This window comes from Bacillus rossius, chromosome 7 (assembly GCF_032445375.1).
Source record: "Bacillus rossius redtenbacheri isolate Brsri chromosome 7, Brsri_v3, whole genome shotgun sequence".
NCBI classification, from domain to species: Eukaryota; Metazoa; Arthropoda; class Insecta; order Phasmatodea; family Bacillidae; genus Bacillus; species Bacillus rossius.
The window spans coordinates 53,260,415-53,288,141 of NC_086335.1; the positions used below are offsets into that span (position 1 = coordinate 53,260,415).

Here is a 27,727-nt window from a genome sequence, read left to right on the forward strand (position 1 = left end):
GATTATAAGAGCTTATCATTTTTACAATAGCAGACATTTTGTAAAACGGACCTGTGATGTTGGTGCCCAATCGCCTCAATTCATGAATGTTTAAGCGAATCTATTTCGCTACTTACTTAATAACTTACTAGCAAGTCGTGTACGACATGGATCCTAGAAATTTTTAACCTCCCATTTCAACAGCGAAACAGTTGGGTGACATTTATAAACCTAGTACACGTACACTGAAGCTTGTTTACGTGTGTGGAAAATTAACGACATTATGAAAATGTAAATCTTATGTTTAGACGTTTTAGAATTACGTTTCTATGAATGTATAAAAAACAGGCTGTTAAACTCAGATATTTCAATCCAAACATAACTTTCTTTGATTATTTATAAAATAAATTACATAATTTTTGAGTATCATCTTACAGTGGTGATCGTATTTACATTAACTTCTCTGTTAAGGTATTTTTTTGTGACAAGTGGCAATGCATGGTGTTGAAAATAAATTACTCAAGTTGTCCACGATGTATTTTCTGTAGGGATTTAAGACATTTCAGCGAATTAATTCATGAGTCATCTTTGGCATTGGAAGATAAATTTTCAAGGCCTTCGTTAGAACAAATAAGTGAATTTTCTGACTACTATTTAAGGTAAAAAAAAAAAGTCTGAAATAAAATAATTATAAGATAAGTTTCTCGGTTTTGATTAAAATGAAAACATAAAACCAGCTTATTGCGCACAGAAGCTGTGGGATTCTATGTCCATTTCGGTGTCTATACTAGCTCATTCTTACTTCTGTGCCCAAAAATGGACACACGGGACATTCATGTGAAACTTCGATCAAAGAGCGTTTCTCATTCTGGTAATTCGAATGCCGCTAAATTAACTCTAGATGATTACACTGATTACTTACAACCTCACATACCGCGGCATTCCCAAGGACTCTGTGTTTAGAAAGCACTCCACACTTCAAATTGCAGCGCAATCTACAGAGTAATTATTGCTTTCGAACTACGCCGCAAATGTGAAGTCCGACTAAAAATTGAGAAACCATCACTTTAAATATCACTAATGATTTTTTATCTATTCACCTTAAATGTATGTCAATATCTTAAATCGAGATTAGTAAGTATTTTATTCGCATTAAAGTTTAAACTTTTAATTTATAGTTCTCTTTATAAAAAATTGACTTTTTTTCTCCCTTGTAATATGTAGGCCTACTTGACATCAGGAGCTATAGTTTTATAAATTACACATTGTTCAGAAAATTAACTGAATCATTTCTAAAGATAATTCCTTGTGGTGATTGAGGTAGACTTTATACGAGCTACCTAGAAACTGTTTCAATTCCCGAAGATTTTATTCACCCTTGAAAATTAGTTTCGTGAATGGAATCTGTGCAAAATATTTATAACTATCTAAAATAACAACACAATTCCAGGAATAGTGTTTTATTCTTCCGCGTTCTTCACCGTATGATCAAACTTTTAATAATTACCTCTCACATTCATCACATTTAAAGGGATTGGCCCTATCTCATTGCATGTATTTTTTGTACCATCCAATATATTTGAAACCAGGATGGCGTGTTTCGGATTTCCATCCCCCCCCCCCCCTGCAATTGACGTGTTAGAAATAGCTATAACTTTATTTCTGTGATTTTGTTTGTTCCCGGTTTTCTCCTGGTGACCATCAGTCGGTGTGCTAATCCCCCTGAAAATATTGCGTTTACCTTTTTCGTACAAGAAATATTGCCTTCACCTTTGCGTGCAGGAAATATTGTCTTTGTGTCAGGCGTTAAATCATTTCCACTAAAAAATTTGCATTGTTCCCTGGGAAATTCAACAAGGAGGTTTTTTTTTTTTGTTAATTGTATCATTAGTCTAAAAACAACAGCATAACATATCCACAACATTGAAACGTATATATTTGGTAAGCATTTGGAGGGTGATACCCCTATCGATTTTATGCAAGGGAAGGGGAATAATTAAATTTTGCAAAAGGGTTAATATCTCTCTGGCATAATACACTGTCCTCGGATTTGTAGTTTAATTTCAAATAGTTTTCAATATTTAGCACACATTCAATTTCCATAACTGATTTTATATATTCAAACCAGCTTTAGGAACTGAGATTGGCTCTAAGTGGCTTTCATAAAATCTACATAAATTTTCATTAGGAATAACATCCCAAAATATTTCAGGTGAATTTCCCAAACAACCATTGTACAAAAACAAATACAGTATCTGAAACACTATGTGATTTATTATTGTAAGATTTCAAAGTTTCAGTATACAACTCATGCCATGATGTCAAATATCACTTCTATAAATTTAACTCATGTCCAGGGTCTCTCCAAGGTCAGTAGCTATGCGCGGCTTTAAAGGAGAGTATTTTATACATATGCATGTTTTTTTAGAACGGTGGTTTTTCTAACATTAAATGCGTACCTATCTAAATGCAGGGCAGAAATGTTATACAAAAATCTTAGTTACAATGTTTATTTTTTATTTGTCTTAACGAAATTGTTTATTTAAATATTATGATGTTTAGAATAGTTTTCAATATTTTCAATTTTTGTTTATGTTTGGCAATTGCCGTTTCGAAGATCCTTAAGTATAAGTACAAAAAAAAACTTGCGTTCATTCTATAGAATCCGTAAAAGGCGAAATAAAAAAAACTCTAGCAACCGAAGGTTTTCTTAAATTGCAGTAGCACGTTCATAATTAAACACAAAACATCTAACAGCATAACTAGCCAGAAAAACAAGAAAGAGCTATAATTTATGTACCCATTTTAACATGACCGACCTCTGAAGCCAATTTTCGAACCCACTTTCCGCTTGCAAGTTTGGAAAATGATGCTGTGTCTACGGTAACCCTACATTTTCGAACAAATTAGTTTTAAAAAAACCAAAGAGTAAATAAAAGGATTCCTTCGAATTTAAACATAGCTATAATGCGGCAAATATCACGTTACGTGAATTGCTAAGGACGGGTTCATAGTTGATAACTTGACGATTACTCATACTTAAAAACATCAATTTTGTTTTTACGTTGTAGATTTTCACATAGAGTATTGACAGAAATTGGTGGCAAAACAGCCTATATTTTGTTCACGTAATTACGAAAATAGGACTCCATCACACCATGAGGAAGTTAAGTTCAGCGTTTAAGTTGTGTATATTTTTATTTAATGAAGATTAAGTGGTTTAATTAACGGCGCTAGACTTTTGGTCTGGAGGTATTATTTTAGTATGAAAACGTGAGTAAAAAACATTAATTCGTTAAATATTGCAGGGAAGAAGTTATTGGTTACCACTGTATTTAAAGAAAGAATATGTAAGCGTCTGTGCTTAATAAAACAAATGCTGGTTCTATAAATTACACTGAGCTAACGTATATGCATCCACAGAATTATTGAGCATAAGTAGTATAGGAAAGTATTTCCGGGCGCACGGGTTCTGGGTGTGGTGCCGGTGCCGGTGTCCGCCATATTGGATTGTGACGTCACGGCGGCCATCTTGGATGGTTGTGACCTTGACCTTTGACCTTGACCTTGACCCCGGCGGCCATTTTGGATCCGCCATCTTGGATCCGCCATTTTGGATGACGTCATTTTGTTTTCTCGAAAATTCCGGCGATGTGTTATCCGCCATTTTGAATTATGACGTCACCGTTGCAATTTTCGTTACGGCCGCCATCTTTAACTTTTTTATTTATTATCCGAATTTAACGAAAAATTTTTTAAAAATTATAAAAAAATTCAAATAATAAAATTTTAATAAAATATTTATAAAAATCATACATTAACGACACGGAGTTCGGAGTCCTCGGTTCAAACCCGGTGAGGGCGAAAAAATTAAAAATGACGAATGATCCTTCCCCCTAGGTGGGTGCTAGCAGACTGACTCCCACCACTTTTTTAAAGCACATATATCGTCACCTAGTATGACGTCATGTCCGCCATCTTGTCTTCGTTGCTGGAGACCACCATCTTGTTTTCGTCGGCGAGAGTGCGCTGACGCCATGTTAGTTTAGTTCTTATCCGCTAGAGTGCAGTAATCATTTAGTACTGTGACACCCACCATCTTGAAATTTGGCCGCCATCTTGAAAATCCGTAATTATTTAGCTAGAAATTCGGGAAAAAATCCAAAATTCATCAAATAAATCACTCATTAACTTACATATTGATTCGATCGATTCCTGTCCTCGGTTCGATACCCGATCGATGCAATAATGTTTAATTTTATGTAAAAAATAATAATTTCAATAAACCATGTTCAACATTCGTAAAGAGACTTTAAATCATCTACTACCATCATCCTATCAGACAACAAGACCACCATATTGGAAATTCGTAATTGTAATGCTAGAGATTCGGGAAAAAGTTCAAAATTCAATAAATAATTCACTCATTAAAGTAATGATTGATTGGATCGACTTAGGTCCTTGGTTCAATCCCTGGCCGATACAAAACAACTTTAATTTAAAAAAATACTAAAAAAGTGTTAGGTTTGAGAAAATAAAAACACCACAAGTTCTTTTAAAAAAATTTTATTACATAAATTCAATACACTACTACAAGTACAAAAAAAAACACTGACAAATTACTAAAGCCTTTTGGATTCCTCGATTCAAACAGTCTTCTTATTGTACGGACTAAGCCTTTTACATGACTTTAAATGTCTATCCGATCCGGTCATCACCGCAGCCAGAGACGGACTGAAGTTCATATCACTTATATAGTCTCATTAGCAGGTACAACACATGAGTCAAATCAATAACCATGTTCATTATACGTCTCGGAGCATTTTTTATAATGACGATGTAAGCTATCGAGACGTGAAATTAGTTTATTGCACTTATTGCACTGAAATTGTATTCTTTGAACATTATAAGAACAACCGCTTCTTTCATGTCTGCGAGCATTTGAGGTGATAGTAAATGATGCACCACAGTATTTGCACTGATGCGAAGTACGCTCTTCATTAATTGAAGTATTCAATGCTGACGAAACTTCAGATGATGGTGGATCAGCACATATCGAAGTCTCCTCCAGTGTTGTCAGAGGCGTTGTCAACGGGATCTGCTCCAAAATCGTCGGCGCTAACGTCATGGTTCCCGTAGTCGATGGTGCATCCTCCATCGAGTTCGACGTTAAAGTCGGTAAAGATGCCATCGAAGTCTCAAGAACAGGCAATTACACGACTTATTCACCAGAAGAAACAAACTAGGTGATCCGTACACCGTCGACGACAGTAACAAACTGAGCGTCCTGCTGTCTAGGACCCGCTTATATACATGCACCGGCTGGAATAATACGCTAGTCAAATCAAGAACAATTTATTATAATACTAGAGTCAAAACAACATTAAAAAAATAGAAGCACCATCAACAAAAAAAAAGGAAGCACATTTAAAAGCACCATCATCAAAAAGGAAGCACATTTGGAAGCACCATCATCAAAAAGGCAGCACATTTGGAAGCACCAACAACGAAAAGGCTGCACCATCATCAAAAAGGAAGTACATTTGGTAGCACCGACAACGAAAAGGCAGCACATTTGGAAGTACCGTCAACGAAAAGACAGCCCATTTGGAAGCACCGACAACGATAAGACAGCACATTTGGAAACACCGACAACGAAAAGGCAGCACCATCATCGAAAAGGCAGCACATTTGTCATTAGCACCAATATTCATTGGCTCCAATATTCATTGGCTCCATTATTCATTGGTTCCATCAGTCTATTGATTCCATCAGTCTAGTGACTCCATCAGTCATTGGCTCCTACAGTCATAGGCTCCAACTGTCTTTTGTATCATAAAATCCAAATATATTCGGCTAGAATTCTACGTGTCTAAGAGACTATGAGGCCACAAGGCTACGAGTCTTAAAAAATCTAGCTGGTTAAGAGTTATTCATGACCGCGAGACTGCATGACTAAACGAGCGCATGGCTACGAAACTACAGTTCTATGAAGCTACATGGATACAAGTCTACTCGGCTCCAACACGCAATGTACACACAGTACACACAGGAAACGGAATGTACACACAGTACACACAGGAAACTGAACGTACACACAGTACACACACAGGAAACTGAACGTACACACAGTACACACACAGGAAACGGAACGTACACACAGTACACACAGGAAACTGAACGTACACACAGTACACACAGGAAACTGAACGTACACACAGTACACACAGGAAACTGAACGTACACACAGTACACACACAGGAAACGGAACGTACACACAGTACACACACAGGAAACGGAACGTACACACAGTACACACAGGAAACAGAACGCACACACACACACAGGAAACGGAAACGTACACACAGTACACACACAGGAAACTGAACGTACACACAGTACACACAGGAAACAGAACGTACACACAGTACAAACAGGAAACGGAATGTACACACAGTACACACAGGAAACGGAACGTACACGCAATTTACGCAAAGTACACGCAATGTACGCAATGTACGCAATGTACACAATATATATGCAATGTACACACAATGACTACGCTTCGTTCGCGCAGGACAAGCATTTAATGAAAACGAAGCACGTTTGGACGGAAATTCTATAAAACGAAAGCTCATTTAACGAAAAGGAGGCACATTCTCTCGTTCATTCAACTTGGTAGGATACGATCGTCAATGATAAGTTAGGATATAATCTCTCCAACAGTCTATGAATCCAACAGTTTATATTTCCATTAGCCATCGACTCCAACAGTCATTGGCTCCAACAGTCATTGCCTCCAACAGTCATTGGCTCCAACGGCCTTTTGGTTCATCAGCTCCAATGATATTTGGTTAGAATGCTACGACTCTAAGAGACTATGAGACTACAATTCTACGAGTGTACAAGACTCCTCCAACTACCTTCAAGTGTACAAAGCTCCAACTACTTCAGCAGCATTATGTTATAAGATTACATGACTGCTTGTTTACATAGCTACAAGTCAACGAGGCTACTTGGCTACGTAGCTACAAGTATACGAGGCTCCAAGCCATCATGACTACGCGACTACGAGCCATGAGGTAACGAGACTACGTGACTACGGGTATTCAAGCTTACGAGACTGCGAGGCTACAGAGCTACGAAGCTTCTAGAACATACGTTTACGAGACTGCGAGAATACAGGACTACAAGTGTACACGAGTACTTGACTACTTCTTAGCTTCATCAGCTCCAAATGGCTCCAACAGGTCCAACAGCCTCCAAATGCTTAACACAGCTCCAAATGGCTCCAAATGCTCCAAACGGCCTCCAAATGCTTGACAGCTCCAACAGCCTCCAAATGCTTAACACAGCTCCAAATTGCTCCAAATGCTCCAAACGGCCTCCAAATGCTTGACAGCTCCAACGGCCTCCAAATGCTTAACACAGCTCCAAATGGCTCCAAATGCTCCAAACGGCCTCCAAATGCTTGACAGCTCCAAAAGGCTCCAAATGCTTAACACAGCTCCAAATGCTTCAAAAGGCTCCAATTATCGCATCTGTCTTCGTCGACATTTTCTCTTTTGCTCCCACTGCTCCAACAGCATTATGTTATATGATTCCATGGATACTTTGTTACGTAGCTACAGGTCTACGAGGTTCCAATGCATCATGTTTACGAAGCTTCCAGAACACAAGGTTACGAGACTGCGAGGCTACAGGACTACGAAGCTTCCAGGACACGAGGCTACATGGCTACGAGACTACATGACTCTAACTGATTACAATAGCACCACTCAGTGGTGAGAGTTAGGTTATCTAATGCAAAGCAAATTGATGCAAGTAGTTCTGGCTGTCATCAACAGATGTAGCCACGTGTTGCTTGCAGGTGAATATTAATTAGTTATTTTATGTGGGATGCGGGATGCTCACTAACGATCGCAAAAGAAGGAGGGCTTCGCTAGACACCAAGGAGAAGGAAGTTCGTCCATCCTGTTAGTGCTTCTTAGATTTCTCAGAGATTATTTGACTGAATAATGATATATTTTTTTTTTTAAATTTCCACCTGATAAAAATTTACAAGTGCTGATTTATTGGCAGAATTTCAGTAATTAAATGCAACCTTGAATAAAAAATGACATGACTCATTAAGTAAAAAATTCTTCATGCAGAGATCAATTCCTCATCAGTAACCAGAAGCACTCGGAGAAAACCATCAGATGTCTAGTCAGGAATAATCAGGAGGACACGGAGAAAACCATCATAAAATTAGCAAGAATAATCAGCAGCACACGGAGAAAACCAACAAAATATTGACAAGAATAATCAGGAGCACACGGAGAAAACCACCAAAATATTGACAAGAATAATCAGGAGCACACGGAGAAAACCGCCGCAAGTTTTCTTTGATATCATAAAATTTCAGGAAAAAATAGTAATAAAAAATTTAAAAAAATAAAATAAAAAAATACATAAAATTCTGGCTTGTACTAGAACTCTATCTTTGTTCAACAATGAGAAGTTCACAAGCTAGCAGAATCTGTTTATGTATTTTTTTTATTTTTATTTTTTTTAATTTTTTATTACTATTTTTTCCTGAAATTTTATGATATCAAAGAAAACTTGCGGCGGTTTTCTCCGTGTGCTCCTGATTATTCTTGTCAATATTTTGGTGGTTTTCTCCGTGTGCTCCTGATTATTCTTGTCAATATTTTGGTGGTTTTCTCCGTGTGCTCCTGATTATTCCTGTCAATATTTTGTTGGTTTTCTCCGTGTGCTGCTGATTATTCTTGCTAATTTTATGATGGTTTTCTCCGTGTCCTCCTGATTATTCCTGACTAGACATCTGATGGTTTTCTCCGAGTGCTTCTGGTTACTGATGAGGAATTGATCTCTGCATGAAGAATTTTTTACTTAATGAGTCATGTCATTTTTTATTCAAGGTTGCATTTAATTACTGAAATTCTGCCAATAAATCAGCACTTGTAAATTTTTATCAGGTGGAAATTTAAAAAAAAAAATATATCATTATTCAGTCAAATAATCTCTGAGAAATCTAAGAAGCACTAACAGGATGGACGAACTTCCTTCTCCTTGGTGTCTAGCGAAGCCCTCCTTCTTTTGCGATCGTTAGTGAGCATCCCGCATCCCACATAAAATAACTAATTAATATTCACCTGCAAGCAACACGTGGCTACATCTGTTGATGACAGCCAGAACTACTTGCATCAATTTGCTTTGCATTAGATAACCTAACTCTCACCACTGAGTGGTGCTATTGTAATCAGTTAGAGTCATGTAGTCTCGTAGCCATGTAGCCTCGTGTCCTGGAAGCTTCGTAGTCCTGTAGCCTCGCAGTCTCGTAACCTTGTGTTCTGGAAGCTTCGTAAACATGATGCATTGGAACCTCGTAGACCTGTAGCTACGTAACAAAGTATCCATGGAATCATATAACATAATGCTGTTGGAGCAGTGGGAGCAAAAGAGAAAATGTCGACGAAGACAGATGCGATAATTGGAGCCTTTTGAAGCATTTGGAGCTGTGTTAAGCATTTGGAGCCTTTTGGAGCTGTCAAGCATTTGGAGGCCGTTTGGAGCATTTGGAGCCATTTGGAGCTGTGTTAAGCATTTGGAGGCCGTTGGAGCTGTCAAGCATTTGGAGGCCGTTTGGAGCATTTGGAGCCATTTGGAGCTGTGTTAAGCATTTGGAGGCTGTTGGAGCTGTCAAGCATTTGGAGGCCGTTTGGAGCATTTGGAGCCATTTGGAGCTGTGTTAAGCATTTGGAGGCTGTTGGACCTGTTGGAGCCATTTGGAGCTGATGAAGCTAAGAAGTAGTCAAGTACTCGTGTACACTTGTAGTCCTGTATTCTCGCAGTCTCGTAAACGTATGTTCTAGAAGCTTCGTAGCTCTGTAGCCTCGCAGTCTCGTAAGCTTGAATACCCGTAGTCACGTAGTCTCGTTACCTCATGGCTCGTAGTCGCGTAGTCATGATGGCTTGGAGCCTCGTATACTTGTAGCTACGTAGCCAAGTAGCCTCGTTGACTTGTAGCTATGTAAACAAGCAGTCATGTAATCTTATAACATAATGCTGCTGAAGTAGTTGGAGCTTTGTACACTTGAAGGTAGTTGGAGGAGTCTTGTACACTCGTAGAATTGTAGTCTCATAGTCTCTTAGAGTCGTAGCATTCTAACCAAATATCATTGGAGCTGATGAACCAAAAGGCCGTTGGAGCCAATGACTGTTGGAGGCAATGACTGTTGGAGCCAATGACTGTTGGAGTCGATGGCTAATGGAAATATAAACTGTTGGATTCATAGACTGTTGGAGAGATTATATCCTAACTTATCATTGACGATCGTATCCTACCAAGTTGAATGAACGAGAGAATGTGCCTCCTTTTCGTTAAATGAGCTTTCGTTTTATAGAATTTCCGTCCAAACGTGCTTCGTTTTCATTAAATGCTTGTCCTGCGCGAACGAAGCGTAGTCATTGTGTGTACATTGCATATATATTGTGTACATTGCGTACATTGCGTACATTGCGTGTACTTTGCGTAAATTGCGTGTACGTTCCGTTTCCTGTGTGTACTGTGTGTACATTCCGTTTCCTGTTTGTACTGTGTGTACGTTCTGTTTCCTGTGTGTACTGTGTGTACGTTCAGTTTCCTGTGTGTGTACTGTGTGTACGTTTCCGTTTCCTGTGTGTGTGTGTGCGTTCTGTTTCCTGTGTGTACTGTGTGTACGTTCCGTTTCCTGTGTGTGTACTGTGTGTACGTTCCGTTTCCTGTGTGTGTACTGTGTGTACGTTCAGTTTCCTGTGTGTACTGTGTGTACGTTCAGTTTCCTGTGTGTACTGTGTGTACGTTCAGTTTCCTGTGTGTACTGTGTGTACGTTCCGTTTCCTGTGTGTGTACTGTGTGTACGTTCAGTTTCCTGTGTGTGTACTGTGTGTACGTTCAGTTTCCTGTGTGTACTGTGTGTACATTCCGTTTCCTGTGTGTACTGTGTGTACATTGCGTGTTGGAGCCGAGTAGACTTGTATCCATGTAGCTTCATAGAACTGTAGTTTCGTAGCCATGCGCTCGTTTAGTCATGCAGTCTCGCGGTCATGAATAACTCTTAACCAGCTAGATTTTTTAAGACTCGTAGCCTTGTGGCCTCATAGTCTCTTAGACACGTAGAATTCTAGCCGAATATATTTGGATTTGATGATACAAAAGACAGTTGGAGCCTATGACTGTAGGAGCCAATGACTGATGGAGTCACTAGACTGATGGAATCAATAGACTGATGGAACCAATGAATAATGGAGCCAATGAATATTGGAGCCAATGAATATTGGTGCTAATGACAAATGTGCTGCCTTTTCGATGATGGTGCTGCCTTTTCGTTGTCGGTGTTTCCAAATGTGCTGTCTTATCGTTGTCGGTGCTTCCAAATGGGCTGTCTTTTCGTTGACGGTACTTCCAAATGTGCTGCCTTTTCGTTGTCGGTGCTACCAAATGTACTTCCTTTTTGATGATGGTGCAGCCTTTTCGTTGTTGGTGCTTCCAAATGTGCTGCCTTTTTGATGATGGTGCTTCCAAATGTGCTTCCTTTTTGATGATGGTGCTTTTAAATGTGCTTCCTTTTTTTTTTGTTGATGGTGCTTCTATTTTTTAAATGTTGTTTTGACTCTAGTATTATAATAAATTGTTCTTGATTTGACTAGCGTATTATTCCAGCCGGTGCATGTATATAAGCGGGTCCTAGACAGCAGGACGCTCAGTTTGTTACTGTCGTCGACGGTGTACGGATCACCTAGTTTGTTTCTTCTGGTGAATAAGTCGTGTAATTGCCTGTTCTTGAGACTTCGATGGCATCTTTACCGACTTTAACGTCGAACTCGATGGAGGATGCACCATCGACTACGGGAACCATGACGTTAGCGCCGACGATTTTGGAGCAGATCCCGTTGACAACGCCTCTGACAACACTGGAGGAGACTTCGATATGTGCTGATCCACCATCATCTGAAGTTTCGTCAGCATTGAATACTTCAATTAATGAAGAGCGTACTTCGCATCAGTGCAAATACTGTGGTGCATCATTTACTATCACCTCAAATGCTCGCAGACATGAAAGAAGCGGTTGTTCTTATAATGTTCAAAGAATACAATTTCAGTGCAATAAGTGCAATAAACAAATTTCACGTCTCGATAGCTTACATCGTCATTATAAAAAATGCTCCGAGACGTATAATGAACATGGTTATTGATTTGACTCATGTGTTGTACCGGCTAATGAGACTATATAAGTGATATGAACTTCAGTCCGTCTCTGGCTGCGGTGATGACCGGATCGGATAGACATTTAAAGTCATGTAAAAGGCTTAGTCCGTACAATAAGAAGACTGTTTGAATCGAGGAATCCAAAAGGCTTTAGTAATTTGTCAGTGTTTTTTTTGTACTTGTAGTAGTGTATTGAATTTATGTAATAAAATTTTTTTAAAAGAACTTGTGGTGTTTTTATTTTCTCAAACCTAACACTTTTTTAGTATTTTTTTAAATTAAAGTTGTTTTGTATCGGCCAGGGATTGAACCAAGGACCTAAGTCGATCCAATCAATCATTACTTTAATGAGTGAATTATTTATTGAATTTTGAACTTTTTCCCGAATCTCTAGCATTACAATTACGAATTTCCAATATGGTGGTCTTGTTGTCTGATAGGATGATGGTAGTAGATGATTTAAAGTCTCTTTACGAATGTTGAACATGGTTTATTGAAATTATTATTTTTTACATAAAATTAAACATTATTGCATCGATCGGGTATCGAACCGAGGACAGGAATCGATCGAATCAATATGTAAGTTAATGAGTGATTTATTTGATGAATTTTGGATTTTTTCCCGAATTTCTAGCTAAATAATTACGGATTTTCAAGATGGCGGCCAAACTTCAAGATGGTGGGTGTCACAGTACTAAATGATTACTGCACTCTAGCGGATAAGAACTAAACTAACATGGCGTCAGCGCACTCTCGCCGACGAAAACAAGATGGTGGTCTCCAGCAACGAAGACAAGATGGCGGACATGACGTCATACTAGGTGACGATATATGTGCTTTAAAAAAGTGGTGGGAGTCAGTCTGCTAGCACCCACCTAGGGGGAAGGATCATTCGTCATTTTTAATTTTTTCGCCCTCACCGGGTTTGAACCGAGGACTCCGAACTCCGTGTCGTTAATGTATGATTTTTATAAATATTTTATTAAAATTTTATTATTTGAATTTTTTTATAATTTTTAAAAAAAATTTCGTTAAATTCGGATAATAAATAAAAAAGTTAAAGATGGCGGCCGTAACGAAAATTGCAACGGTGACGTCATAATTCAAAATGGCGGATAACACATCGCCGGAATTTTCGAGAAAACAAAATGACGTCATCCAAAATGGCGGATCCAAGATGGCGGATCCAAAATGGCCGCCGGGGTCAAGTTCAAGGTCAAAGGTCAAGGTCACAACCATCCAAGATGGCCGCCGTGACGTCACAATCCAATATGGCGGACACCGGCACCGGCACCACACCCAGAACCCGTGCGCCCGGAAATACTTTCCTATACTACTAGCATATAACGCGAAAAGTAACGCAAAATAATTGACGTACTTCATTACAAAATAGATATAAAAACGATACCTATAATAGTGAGTAAAATGAAGTAAACATAATGGCCATATTAAAATAAATAACTAAATAAACAATGACTTAAGAAGATGAATATAAAATTTATTAATATATAAACGAATCAAAATAGAATACCTTAGTCTGAAGGTGATAAATAATAAAGCTCAACTCGTCGTCGAAATCGGGGTCCAAAGACAAGATGACAGGCGATGAGATGTGAATAAAGTACTAATTGTTTGAGTGGCTGGGGGAAACAGGAGTACTCACGGGCCCGTGGCACAAGCCCGCCGGGAATGGAACCCGGGGACGACTCCGTCGGCCGAGCAAGTGGCAAGTGCCAGCAGCACTGACCTTGTCCGGGCAGGTCTCGTCGTCCGTGCTGGTGACCACGAGGTTGCAGCTGTCCTCGCTGGAGTCGCTGTTGTTGCTGATGTGGCTGACGCGGCTGCTGAGGTCGCCCAGCCCCAGGTCCAAGGGCTCGTCGCCGTTGGCGCTGCTGCCGCCGCTGAAGTAGTAGCACTCCTCGGGCAGGATGCCGCGCTCCTTGGCGCCCTCCAGGTAGCTCAGGATGTCGTGCTTGGACGCGCCCTCGAAGATGGACCGCGGGCACCGCCTCCGGCCGTCCAGCGGCGGCGGCGGCGACAGCGGCAGCGGCGGCGGCGGCGCGTCCCCGATCTCCTCGTAGATGTGGTCCTTGATGCTCTCGTACTCGTTCTCCTCCTCGTCATCATCGTCGTCGTCCTTCTCGTCGACCACGAACCGCGGCCGAGGCGCGGCCGGGTGCGTCTGGAACGAGTCGTCCGCCTCGTCTCTGACGGAAGACGAGCCGTCGTCGTCGAAGTTCGCGGTGGCTTCGTCAGCGGCGATGGTCGGCTGCGAGGAGCAGACCTCGTAGTCCTCGTCGTCCGTGATGTCGTCGTCCTCGTCCTCCGTGGTCTCCATCAGCGCTTCGGGCACCTCCACGTGGTCCTTCGACAAGCGGCCGTCGAAGCTCCTGGAAATAGCCGGCGCGACCAGGTAGAAGTCCTCTTTCAGCTTCTCCGACAGCAACGATATGTTGTCGTCGTCCGGATCTGCGGGATATTCTCGTCCCGACGAACATTTCCCGTCGGTTTTCCCGCAGACGTGAGGCACGAGGTTTCGTTTCACGGCTTCGACGGGGTCCATCATGGCGTCCTTGTCGTCCAGGCGTGACTTCTGGTCGTCGACGAGGCCCCTGTTCGTCGGGCTGACAGTGGGGCTGAGCGGCACGTCAGCCTCATCTTTGGTTGCTTCGCAATCGGGAGCCACTACTGGTTCCGGACGCGTCTCTGAGACGTCGTCCTGAGGCGCGAGCCGCGCGCACGCGTCTTCGCCCGCGCCCCCGGAGACCTCCACGGTGCTGCAGTGGTCGAGGACCACCAGGGTCCTCTGGGGCGAGGAAACCGGGATGACCGTCGTCGTGGTGGACGGCGGCGACGACGACGGTTCATCCACGTCGATCGGGACGCAGCTGACCCGGCCGCACGTCTCGATGAAGGTGCACGACGAGCTCCTCCGCATGCCCCCGACGCTGATCGTCACCGTGTTCACGTTCGCCGTCCCCGCGCCGTCGTCGCCGATCATCACCGACGTCCTCCCGAGGCCCGGTCCGTCGTCGCCGCCGCCGCCGATGATGATGGAGGTGCAGCCCTGTCGGCGGGGACCCGGGTCCCTGACCTCGAGCCGGTGCACGTCCTGCTGGGGCGGCGACGAGACGCTGACGACGGTGCGGATCTCCTGGTCGGGTCTCTCCGCCAGAGGGGGGTTCTCGGGCGTGGCCACCTGCAGCCTCAGCGGGCCCGGGTCGCTGACGCGGTGCTCCTTCTTGGCTGAGTCCTCGTGGGGCGGCGACCAGGAGCCGGGGCGCCGCCTCGCGGGGGCCGGCGGCGGCGGCGGCGGCGGGGGCGGGTCCCGGGGCCGCGCGCGCACCGGGCTCAGCAGCCTCTGGTCGCGGAACACGCGCCGCGCGTCCACGCGCCGGGACGGCTGGAAGCGCAGCCGCATGGTGTCGTTGAAGAGGGCGGAGCGCCGGCTGTCGGCGAGGTGCAGCGAGGCGTGGGGGGTGGTGGCCAGCCGCTCGCTCAGGCTGCGGCGCAGGGCCGCGGCGTCCCTGGCCTCGCTCCGGAGTCCGTCTGCCGACAACAACACGCATGCCCTCAGCAACATTACAACAACTTCAATCACACACGTCTGGTTGCAACGCCCACTTCGGTGCGTTAGTGTCTCAGAAAAGGCAAGTCTGTGTGCGACGTTTCTTACAGTAGGATCAGGGGCGCAACAACAAGGAGGGGGGGAAGGGTGTTTTACCCCCCCCCCCCCCCTCTCTGAAACCTTGAAGTGGGGACAAACGGGGGCAAAGAAAGTGCTGTGTAATCAATTTTTAGATGATAAAACTGCTTATATAGCACCATTTTCCACCTTGAAATACAAATTTTTCCCGGGGGAGGACCCCCTAACCCCCCGCTTCATAAGGGGGGGGGGGGGAAGATGATTATTTATAAAAAGGTATATTGTACCCCCTTTGGAAATTTAGTTGTTGCGCCCCTGAGTAGGATTACCCGAACAGCACATATCTCAATGATAATCATTCTCCCATACACTAAGTCTGGCCTGTCAGCTCCTTGGTTAGAACGCCTGACTGGCGAAACAAAGGTCCCAGGTTTGATTTCCATCAGGGTGGGGTAATTTTCTCTTGTGAAAAAAAAAAAAATTTTGGTCGGGTCACTGTCTGCAAAAAGACAGTTGAGCTTTTGAGTTTTCCCTTCACACCTCCATGCTACTAAAGGAGATTGGTTTGGTTGATTGAGTTTGATTGAACAGCATTTCAAGTCGCGCGGCTGTGCACACAGCTTCAAAAAAAGGGGGGGGGATGGGGTTGGCCCCACAATCTTTAATTTTTCCATATTTATGCTGTAATTATAATTTTCAAATATTTATCCTAATTTTTTTCATGTCAAGGCATACAGCGTAGTATCTCCCAGACCTTCTACATGTTGTTGCAACCACATATTGACTAAAAGGCTCTAGTCTGTAAGCGCCGCGAAGAAAATAACATATTACTACATCACGCGGGTGAAATACAACTACCGCGACAACCACACCCTTTCAAAAGTGTTGACTTCATCAAGTAGTCAAATCTCAGTCCGATGCCAAATCAAAACAAAAAAAAATTTTAGCCCGGAAGATTTAATTACAAGCCGCATAAAAATATTTCGAATTGCAAATGACGAGGCCTAATCTTCCTTAAGGTTGGGTCTCCCATGTTATGTTGATTTTTTCTCGTCAATTTTTTTAATGCTAGTTCAGCAAATTCAACACAGAACCCCTTTTTAATTTGTTTCGTGGGTTCGTAATTGGCGGATCCGTCCGGCCGGCGAGTCTCGTAAGAGGGGAGGGGAAGAGGCGTGCGAGGCATGTGATTGGGCAGTTAGAGTGTAATTTCTCACACGGGAACCTACAGAGCGCAGTCCAAGGCTTCGCGTGACGGTATCCAAGCCACACAGGAACTTTTTTATTTTTTTTTTATCTTTTACAAAAGATTCCTTTGGAAACCAGTTGCCAAAGAAATAGTTTTAAAATATATTGTAACTTTGTACAACGCATGGCTAACGATTGCGTTTGCACACATGAAAACATTTTTTTAAAAAACCGTGGAAAAAAATATTATCGAATATTCAAATCATTAGACATTTTTACTTTGCCTTATTGTGCTTGTTAATGTGCGCAGTTAATAATGGAAAGCTACACGGGTAACGATTTACCAATGACTTTTAATTATTGGAGGTACTGAGACAAACACTAAGCATAAAATTCCTGGTTAGGAATCACTATGTTGTGGGAGGTACAGTTTTTTTTTCCTTCACAAAATTTACAGAAATCTGTGATTTTAGATGAATATTTACGTTTCATTTAGAAGGAAATTTTTTTTACAGTGTGTATGGTCTCTCGTTTTTTTTTTTTTCCTAACCTAAGTTAAAACTAAGTGTGTAAGGGAGGGGTCTAGGTAGGGAAGACTCTAAGTGCGTCTCAGGGCAAGCCCTATACGCTCTAAACATGCGGGTTTTTAACCATGCAGAAAAGGTCACGTGCATCATGTGCTAGGAGGGGATTGGCCAGCCATGGCAGACGTTTTCGCCATGACTAACTCCCCTCACTCTTAATTCTAGACTAAAACTAGATAAGTTGGGCCCAGGTAAAACCTCCATAGACAGAGGGAAAACCCTGGGCACATACATGCGGGATGCAAAGGTCATGCATTATTACAAGCAGGTGGATTACAGGAATAGAAGGATGGTCCTGGAAGAAGAGTGGGGCGTGGTAGAAGTTCTACTATGCAAGGGGTGGGGCACTTGGACTTTTAGTCCGCATTGGTTTGGTCAGGTCTGGTCTTTTTGGGGGCGGCTTATGCCGTTTCCAGTCGTGCTGCCAGTTAGCACTCATTGTGGCTGTGTAATATGATCGTGTAAGTGGGGCGGTCGCGAACTGTGGCGTCGGACTAGACTCCAGAGTGGTGACATAGCTTCAGGTCGACCTGTTGCCAGCAAAAGGCAGTCGGTCAGTTAGAGTGGTCTCTCGGGAACACCGGGAGAGGAAGGGGTGGTAATCTCCCCGAGTGAAAGGGGGTGGGGGGAGCTGTAATGATAGGGTGGCGAGCACGCACTCCGCGAGCACGCACCCTCCTCGAGCACGCATGAATATCGAGGATGCTACTCCCTCCTCCGCGGCATTCGCCCTTCCTCTCGGAGGCTGTCTGGCGGCCCGCGGCTCAAGGGGGTGGGGGGGGGGGGGGGAGGATGAAGCCCCTTTGGAGTGAGGGCCCCCGTCTATCCCTACGGCTCGACCCGACCCCCGACCACGAGAGCTCCGCGTCACGAACGAACGAGGAAAAAAATCCACGAATGTCTGATTCTTAAACCTAAAAAAAATTGGTTGTCTGTAAAGTCGGTTTACGGACGATAGTTTAACGTGACAACGTCATAACAAAACATTCATGAAATGATTTCATACTTTTATGAATAAAATTGAATCATTTTTATTGAATTTTCGCTATTTGGTATGGATACAAAGAAGGAGTGAAATGAAATATACAATTTAATTGATAAAGTTACTTTTATTTGCACTCATTAATTCAAATATGTTTATTACTTAAACTAACAGATTATTTTAACTATAACTTTTATACATGTTTGCTATTTAACTTCTTCCAATCTGTGTTATTCTGTTAAGGATAGGACGATGATAGGAAAAGTAGGAAACGAATGGGAGTGTTTCAAGGATGATGTAAAGGAAAATGGCTTACTCAACACCAAAATGCAGACAAAAATAATATATTTGCGCCACGGACTCTGCAGCAATGCTAGGAGGAACGGGTTAGCAAAGAGCAATGAAAATGTTACATTGAAATGCATGAAAACAGAATTACGCCACGGACTCGGTCGCAATGCAAGGAGGTTCAGGTTAGCAAAGAGCAATATAAAATGAGCGTAACGGGACACTTTTTCGTGCGTGCAGCCGGTGTTAATCGATTTATTAGACGTTGTCACGTCAAAAAAAAAAAAGGCAATGCGTTCTCTAAATGATTCATGCGATGGGCTAATTTTGATTAAATACAATTTCTTGGACATACAGTTTTGCACTGTTTGTCATGGGAAAAAATCCACAAATGCATAAAATTAGAAATGAAAAATTCGATGGAAAAAAAAAAAACCCACAGAAAACAAGCCTAGATCATCTGATGTTCGAACAGACCCAACGACGAACCTAAACAGGTATAATGGACGACGCGGCGACGACAACACAGACGAACACATCCAAAACTTAAAACATCGGACCGCTAGCAGCCCGTCCGCTCCCTTGACAAAGAGCGGCCGGAAGCAGGAAAAAGGTTGTGAGACGTGATTTCCGTTCGTGTTACGAGAGCCCGGTCCAGGATCGGTCCGTGTCCTCGACTCGACCGTAACACAAGATGGGACGCGGTCGTCCCGAGTCCTTCACAAGTCACCGACGCGGACCCACACAGAAGTTGGTTGACGTCCGACTCCGCGTTCCTTAAGGGGCCCGCCTACCCGGGCACCCGCACGGTGTGCAGAGCTTCAGGAAAAACAACGCGATTTCAAAACTACTCCAGATATCCGAGTGGGGCCTATTTACGAATAGCATTTAAGAGTTCGCTGAGGGCCGAAAAGTACTTTTAATTTCGGATTAAGTTTTTAAACTGTATTTTTTAGAAGCGTTAAAATGGCTAAAACGCGTGTTTTCAGAGTAATTTTTAGGCATAAAACAATCAGTACAGATTCTTGAAATCACTTAAGGGGCTTGAATAACACCTTTATCTTCATTTCTCTGCCATATGATGTTACGGTCACCGCTCAAATATCACAGTTATCCTGTGACGACGAGACGAATGCGCGCCAGTTCAGAGCCTTGCGCTTAGAGGCGACACCGCGCTAGAAGCACCAGCGAGCGTCGCGCTTATCACCCCGCCTCACTAACACACATACACCCCTCACGAGGCGGGCTCCTTAACGCCTCGTCAACTTTTCCCCTCGGCTGTCACTGAATATAAAACACGGAAGTTACAAGTCGAGCGACTAGACATTATTTTAATTAAATTCCTTTTCGAAAATCAGGTCCTTTACTCCGGGGGCTTATAATTTTTCCAAGATTCTTTTTTTGCTGTTATCAGATCCGTTTTATTGCATAGTTTAACACTTTGCTCTGAAAATCGAACAATTTAATACAATAGTCGACGTAGCTGCTCCGGCAACGAATTCCAGCGGCGGGTGCAGAAACTATATGCGATTCGCGTCCAGAAATTTAGTGGAAAACACGATTTACGGTTGTTTATCACGCTCGGCATCTTTTCGCGTCGGAGTTTTCGTATTATGAGAGTTATTTACAACACGAGAACAAAGGAATTTCCTCACACGGTTTTTTTTCCCCCGTCAAAAGTCAGGGCCGGATTCAGAGGTCTGGAGGCCTCGGGGCAACAGAGGAGCGGAGGCTCCCTGGCCCCAAATTATTTTCCAAATAAAATGAACAATTTTTTTCAGTCGAGTTTTCCAATAAATAATTTATTGTGAAATCAAGTAGATTCTCTTAGTATTTAAAAAACATACATAAATGTAATCAGAGACAAGAATTAAATGAAATTAAATTTTAGTGTTAATGAATATTTCTGTTAATATTTAACAATAATATAATCATGTATGTACAGAGTACTGTAGGTAAAGGTAAAACAGCGAAAAAAGAATATCAAAGGAAAGTATTTTTACTAGTGTTTAGATACTTGTCGGAATTTGAAAGATTTTTTTTTTTCCGAAGTCTTTATTGTGGGGGCCCTCCGTTTGTGGAGGCCCCGGGGTTTTCGCCCCGGTTGCCCTCCCCTAAATCCGGCCATGCCAAAAGTACCTGCTTTCATTCCTTATAAAGCCCGGCCCCGTGGAAGCAGCGTCTGCAGCCGCCATTTTGTGAGTTGGCTGGGCGCGAGTCGTGTGGTCCACGGGTACGCTCGCACGTGTACCATCCTCTTGTGAGTTTCCAATCCGGAACCCCCCGAGAATAAGAATCAGTCCCCAAGTGACACGGAGCGCATATCTACAAGGGATTATAGCCCGCAGGCAGAGAACGGAAATTGTGTTCGATGGAGACGAGAAGGTAAGAAGAGATGGAGCGATGATGGGGGGTTTGGGGTGGGAGGTGGTTAAGGAAGGAATTTTATCGATTCCGGCGACGGCGAGAGAAAACCGTCGCTCAGGACATGCGTTTCCGGAGTGTAAACGTTTTGTTCTTTTTTGTCGACGAGTGTGTTCACGCCTACACGCCGTGACATGTCCGTTGTCTCACGAGACTACCAATTTGGTGATTCGGACATCAGGAAAAAAAAAAAAACATTTTGACAGCATATTTAAACATTTTAAATTCTTATACATGTCAAATATCGTGATTATATAATAAAAAAAAATAATAATTCTGGGAACCGTTGCAAATCAGTAGGATTTTCAAGGGGAGCCCATGAAAATTCCCCGTTTGGGGGGGGGGGGGGGGGAGGCCCGAGTGTTTTGCACGTGGATTTTGCAAGTGGGTTTTAATCGACACAAGTCATCTCTGGATAGGGTGCTCGTATGTCATATACTGTCCATATTCTGGCCTACGTACGTACTTGAAATCTGCATAAAACATTTAAAATACACGGAAAGTTTTCCGTAAGACACGGTTTTTTGACATTTGTGTTTATCAAATCCTGTTTGCAAAGCACAAGCGGGACTTCTCAGTGAGGGGTGGTCCCGCCGAGATCTACGCCCATTGTTCTAGGGACAAATCTGGTGTCCGTCTAAATTTGTTTATTTAGCAATATTATCAATAGTATAAGCAATGGTTTCCGAGACTCACCAGCGACCGCTATCTGATACGAAGTCACAAGAATATAAACTTACGAACTGTATCCAAAATGCAGATTTTAAAAAAATGGTAATACATAACTTTTTGTTTGTTTACTTATCGTTTTTTGAAATAGATTTGCAAGAATTTGTGAAATCTGATGATTTTCTGATACTTTTTTTTGGGGGGCTTGGAAACGATAGAAGTATTTATTCTGGATTGTTGGCAACCAAAGGTTAAAGAAAAAATACTAACACTACATGATTATTTACGCGACAGAACGCTTTTTTCGAAGGGGTTGTACACTTTGAATTTAATGTGAAATTTCAATAAGTGAAATAATAATATGACCTTCACTTCATAAACGCCTGCTACGGATAGTGAAATTCACTTTGAAGTCAGTGAAAAAATAATCCCATATTTGGTGAAGTTTAGTCTATTAAGTGAACTAGTAGACATTGTAGATATTAAAGTCACGTAGTTCTAAGGATAAATAATTAGAGTATTTATATTTATTTAAGTTATTTGAATTAGTATGTTACAATATACAGCGCAATATCTACCATCTAATTTCAGTAACGGTCTATCAGTTTGCCCCCTCATACCTTAAACCTCCCTTATCTAAAAAAAAAAAAACTGGAGTTATAACAAAATAATTCCAGTGACGTGATTTGAGCCTTGCATCTTGAGGTTACCAAGCATGTGCTCTACCAGGTTTTTTTTTTTTAGTTTTTTAATTTTTTTTTAAAAGATGGGTGGCACACAGGCAAGTCTTGACAGTCACCAGTGTGTCAATCATCTCCCCCCCTTAACGTTGTATTGTTATGTCACCCCGAGTCATTGGGAAATTGGAGTTGCGATTGTTGGCGTATTAAGACAACACATGTTACATCCATGTCTTACCCGGTATTCGAACCCAGAGCCCCCGCATCGTAGCCCGGTGCGTTATCGACTGCGCCACGGAGGCCGACACTCCACTGAGTTTGTAAGCCTCTTGGGAATTTAGAAGGAGAATATATGTATTATAATCATTGTAATGCCAGGTTTCTTACGTATTTTTAAACTTGTGATTACTTTTTACCATGACTATTTTAGTTTACCAAATATATTCCAGGGTAGTTTCACTATCAAAGTTTCATTTGGCAAAACGAATCGGCAACCATTTCAGTAAACGGTGCCCTGGGTGCCCTGGCTAGAAACTGGTTTCAACGCATTCTAGCGGACGTTTTCGCAACCATCGATACAATCGATACTGCAAAAATACTAGAGATAGCACAAAAATGGAACCGCCTTTCTAATTTCCTCAATAACGTTTTAGGTTGTGGTTATTTCTTTGTTATGACCATGTATTCCAGGATAATTTCGCTATCATGAAGTTTAATTTGACACACCAACACGCTTGGTACGTCCCCCTGACAATCAAAAAAATGACTATATAAGAGTTAGTGGCGCCAGACGCGGGTTCGCCATCTGGACGAGATCGACGAAAAAGTGAGTTCTGCACATGCGCGGAATTTAGGCAACAGATCAATGAAATACGTTCCCTAAAAAAAAAAAATTGGTTGTGTGTAAAGTCGGTTTACGGACGATAGTTTAACGTGACAACGTCATAACAAAACATTGATGAAATGATTGCATACTTTTATGAATAAAATTGAATCATTTTTATATTGAATTATCACTAGTTTGTATGGATACAAAGAAGGAGTGAAATGAAATATACAATTTAATTGATAAATTTACTTTTATTTACACTCATTAATTTAAATATGTTTATTGCTTTAACGAAGAGATTATTTTAACTATAACTTTTATACATGTTTGCTATTTAACTTCTTCCAATCAGTGTTATTCTGTTAAGGATAGGAAACGAATGGGAGTGTTTCAAGTTTAATGTGCCTCGAAAAAGTCAAATCGATGGTTGTTCCAATCGAGTGGAAGAGAGATAGATGCGGCGCAAGCGTACAATGAGCGTAATGGGACACAGAGTAACGAAACAATGTGCGTAACGGGACACTTTTTCGTGCGTGCAGCCGGCGTTCATCGATTTATTAGACGTTGTCACGTCAAAAAATGACTGTCGTGCCCTATCGTGCGCTAGAAATATGGTTAGGGTACAGGTGTACCATAGTCAACACCTAAACCCTTTTTTTTTGTCTGGGTATACCGGCCCAAGAGTGGAGTATCTGCGCCAGACCTTGTGTGGACTAAGCATGGACTGAAATAAAAACCGGTTTTGTGCTGACCTCGCCAGCGACAGCTCAATAACTTCACGGTACCCACGAAACATCGCCACTGACTTATATGTAGCGTCGTCGCTAATACGGTCAGCCTGCCCAAAAAAAAAATGAAATCACTTTATGTTACGATGATATCATGAACATGGTCCGAACTTCAGTGGTCATGTTGAAGGTGTAGAGCCTGACATTTTAGGGTGACAGAGTGGGTGATCATGAAATAAAATTGGTACACATCTGAAAAAAAAAAAACTTGGTCTAAATAGAAACCATTATGAAAGTAAACACAAATCGTGATTTTTGTTTGAAAAATTGAGAAAAAAATAACCACTACCTTAAGATATGACACTGAAAAATTCTCGTTAGTAATATATTATAATGCATACCACTGTTCATGTTAATAGCGTTCTCATTAGATAATTAATAGTTAGACTTGCACTGAAATCAAAAACGAAAAAAATATATATAATAATAACAGCATTACAATACACATATATCTAGAGACCGGAAAAATTCGCAAGTTCATTTCGCGATAGGTTAAAATTCAAATACTTATATGTTTACGAACCTTCTATCGTTGGCGCACGGTTCGCCTGGAAGACTCTGGGCCAATGAGAGAGACTCTCGGCCAAAGAAGTGTCTAATCACGGGTTAGCCAGTCTAGACAACTCTCGAGTCAGCAGCCAATAAGCAGGGGATATTTGCTCAAGTGTGTAGATGACTCTAGAGTCTATCCTAGAGGTCATTGAAACCGCAAATTTTTCCGGTCCCTACGATATAACCCAATCATACGCTATTCGCAAGGAACGTAAAATACGGCAGCATTAAATAAAAAATAGATCTCGACTTGTTTACGTACGTACAGTGTGTGGAGTTAGTCTGATACCAGTTGATGACACGAGAGTTTTGTAGGTCTGTACTTATGACTAGAGACCTGCAAAATTCGCGGTTTCGATGGCCTTCAGGATAGACTGCACATACCCCTGTAGACTCGGGCAATACCTAACGCAAGTTCATTGGCTCCCGACTTGTAAGTCGTCTCAGCTGGTTTGTCTGTGATTCAATCCTTCTTTGGTTGAGGGTTTATAACTGGTTGAGATTCGTCCAGATGAACAGTAAGCCAATAGCAAAATTATCTAAGAGGTATATGTGTTTGAATTCTAGCCTATCACCGAATGAATCCGCGAGTTTTGCAGGTCTCTACTTATGACTTATGATTGAGGTTTGATCATGTTGAGTTACGCCAGGACCAGCAACACAGCATCTGCATTCACAAGTGTCTCTCTATGCACTGAGCTGTACGTTGCGCATACGAACGCTTTTCTAAAACAAACGCCACCAATATACACTGTACGCATGCACAGAACTCGTCATTCACCATTGTTATAAACTTTTGATGAACTGCTACCCTTATATTTAATATCATGCTTGCATAATTATGGCCAATTAGGATTGGCCGGTATTTATCTGAGTAAGAAATATTGTTATTAGAATGGTCTCGTTTAATTTTGTGTTATGTAAGACATATTTCAAATTTTTATGTCTTGCCAATAGCTTGTTTGATGCGATATTAAGATATAAATTACATATAATGCAACTTTGCCAGCTAATTATGCAAAAAAAGTATGATACATGTATTCATTTTGTGAAAGTTCAGTCACTCAAAGAGTCTGCAATTTCAAAACCACGTGGGACGTAAATATAAAGTAACGGCCTGGAACGGAACGTACCTATGTTCTCCGTTAATATGGCCAGATGGGTGCGGCTAAAACAATATTTTTAAAAATAACGAACGGTCTCGGCGTATATTTATTCCCCCCGCGGCTTTCTCGACTGGAACTTGACGCATCAATTGACCCTGAGGAGTACCGCGTGGTACCTACCATTCACAAGAGGTGACACCCGGGGCTGGGCACAGCGACGGAGAAGGTTCGAGATTACGTACGGGGGCACGTGATTGCTTGTTTAACTCCCCCCCCCCCCCCCTCGGAGAGCCTTGATTGTGTTTGCCCAGGCCTCGAGCGGAGGCGACTCGTGAAGACGGGAAACCGTTAAGCACGCCGCGGTGTCCCTGGGAGTGTTTGGTCCGCCCCGGTTGGAGCTGGAGTGTGTGGTTAGTCACCGGCTGCAGCAGGTTTCCCTAATTAATGCGGTCGAACACCGACGGCGTTCCTTCGCCCAGAACAGAGGGTAAGGGGGGGAAAGAAAAACCGGTAGCGTCGAGAGGATACACAGAAGAAAATAAAATTATGTACTTCACAAAACATTCCTTTGGAAACCAGTTGCCCAGGAATATTTTGTAATGCTACAAGAAAAAAATTGTAACTTTGTAACACACGGTTATGTTTTTTTTTTTCATTTATGAAATACGTCTTTTTGAAATAACAATGAGACTATCTAACGAAAATTGGCGCCTAATATTATATTTTAACTGATATTTCATTCGAGCATATATTTTTTTTTGATACTGTGGAAAAGATAATAGATCATTCAACATTTTTTTTTACCGCTCCTATTTGGTGCGCAGTTAATACTAGAAAATTTTCCAGGGAACGGTTTACAAATAACTTTTATTATTGCGAACACTATTTTGTAGTGATACAGTTGATTTCGTGTAAATATAAAAAATTTACAAATATCTGTTATTTTACATGAACATTTCGTTCCATTTACAAAACAAATTGCAGAGTAGGGACACGCATTTTTCGTGAAGAGATTTCCATACCATCAGTGTTAAAAACTTTGTAGAATCTCGTGGTTGGCTGGGCTTATTTCAGAAACTTGTCTGTCAGCACACCGATCATAGACATCCAGCAAACGCACCCTGACTAGCCCGGCCAAACAGGGCAATGATGTCTCTTGCAGACGGCCGACAAGCAATGATTAGGGACCGGAAAAATTCGCGGGTTCAATGACCTGTAGGATGAACTCCATAGTTCTACGTGCACTCGGTCAAATGTAACCCATTCTTTGGCTGCTGTCTTGTGAGACGTCCCAACGTAGCAGCCTGTGATTCGATAAAGCTTTGGTTGGTTGTTTCTCAATGGCCCAGAGTCATCCAGGTGAATTGTGAGCCAATAGCAGAGGCAACACTGAGGTATAACTATATGTATTTTAGCCTATCGCGAAATGAATTCGCGAATTTTTCCGGTCTCTAGCAATGATGTCTCTTGAAGACGGCCGACAATCACAAGAAACAATCGCTAGAGCGAGCATGCCTTACAGCAGTCTAATGACCGGATATATATATATATATATATATATATATATATTACACGGAAGTTACATGGCCCCATATGTATCACTAAATACAGGAAAGTGTCTCGGGTTCTTTTTGCGATAACTTAAAATTCCAGTGGCGTTGTTACGAGAAGCACGACCCATTACAGAAAGTCAAGAAAAAGAAAACATTTATTTGAACAAAATTATCGTACATTTTTTTTATTAAAGCCTAGATTGCAA

General features: G+C 41.9%; 1 protein-coding gene across 2 annotated transcripts in view; it reads right to left on the reverse strand.

The window, feature by feature from the left end:
• The window catches only part of LOC134534030 (uncharacterized), a 320,338-nt gene that overhangs the window by 48,774 nt on the left and 243,837 nt on the right, over positions 1–27,727 (reverse strand). For both annotated transcript variants that reach the window (XM_063371973.1, XM_063371974.1), the window contains one exon: positions 13,980–15,781. In XM_063371973.1, coding sequence (XP_063228043.1) covers positions 13,980–15,781 — 1,802 coding nt within the window. The remainder of the gene's footprint in view (positions 1–13,979; positions 15,782–27,727) is intronic.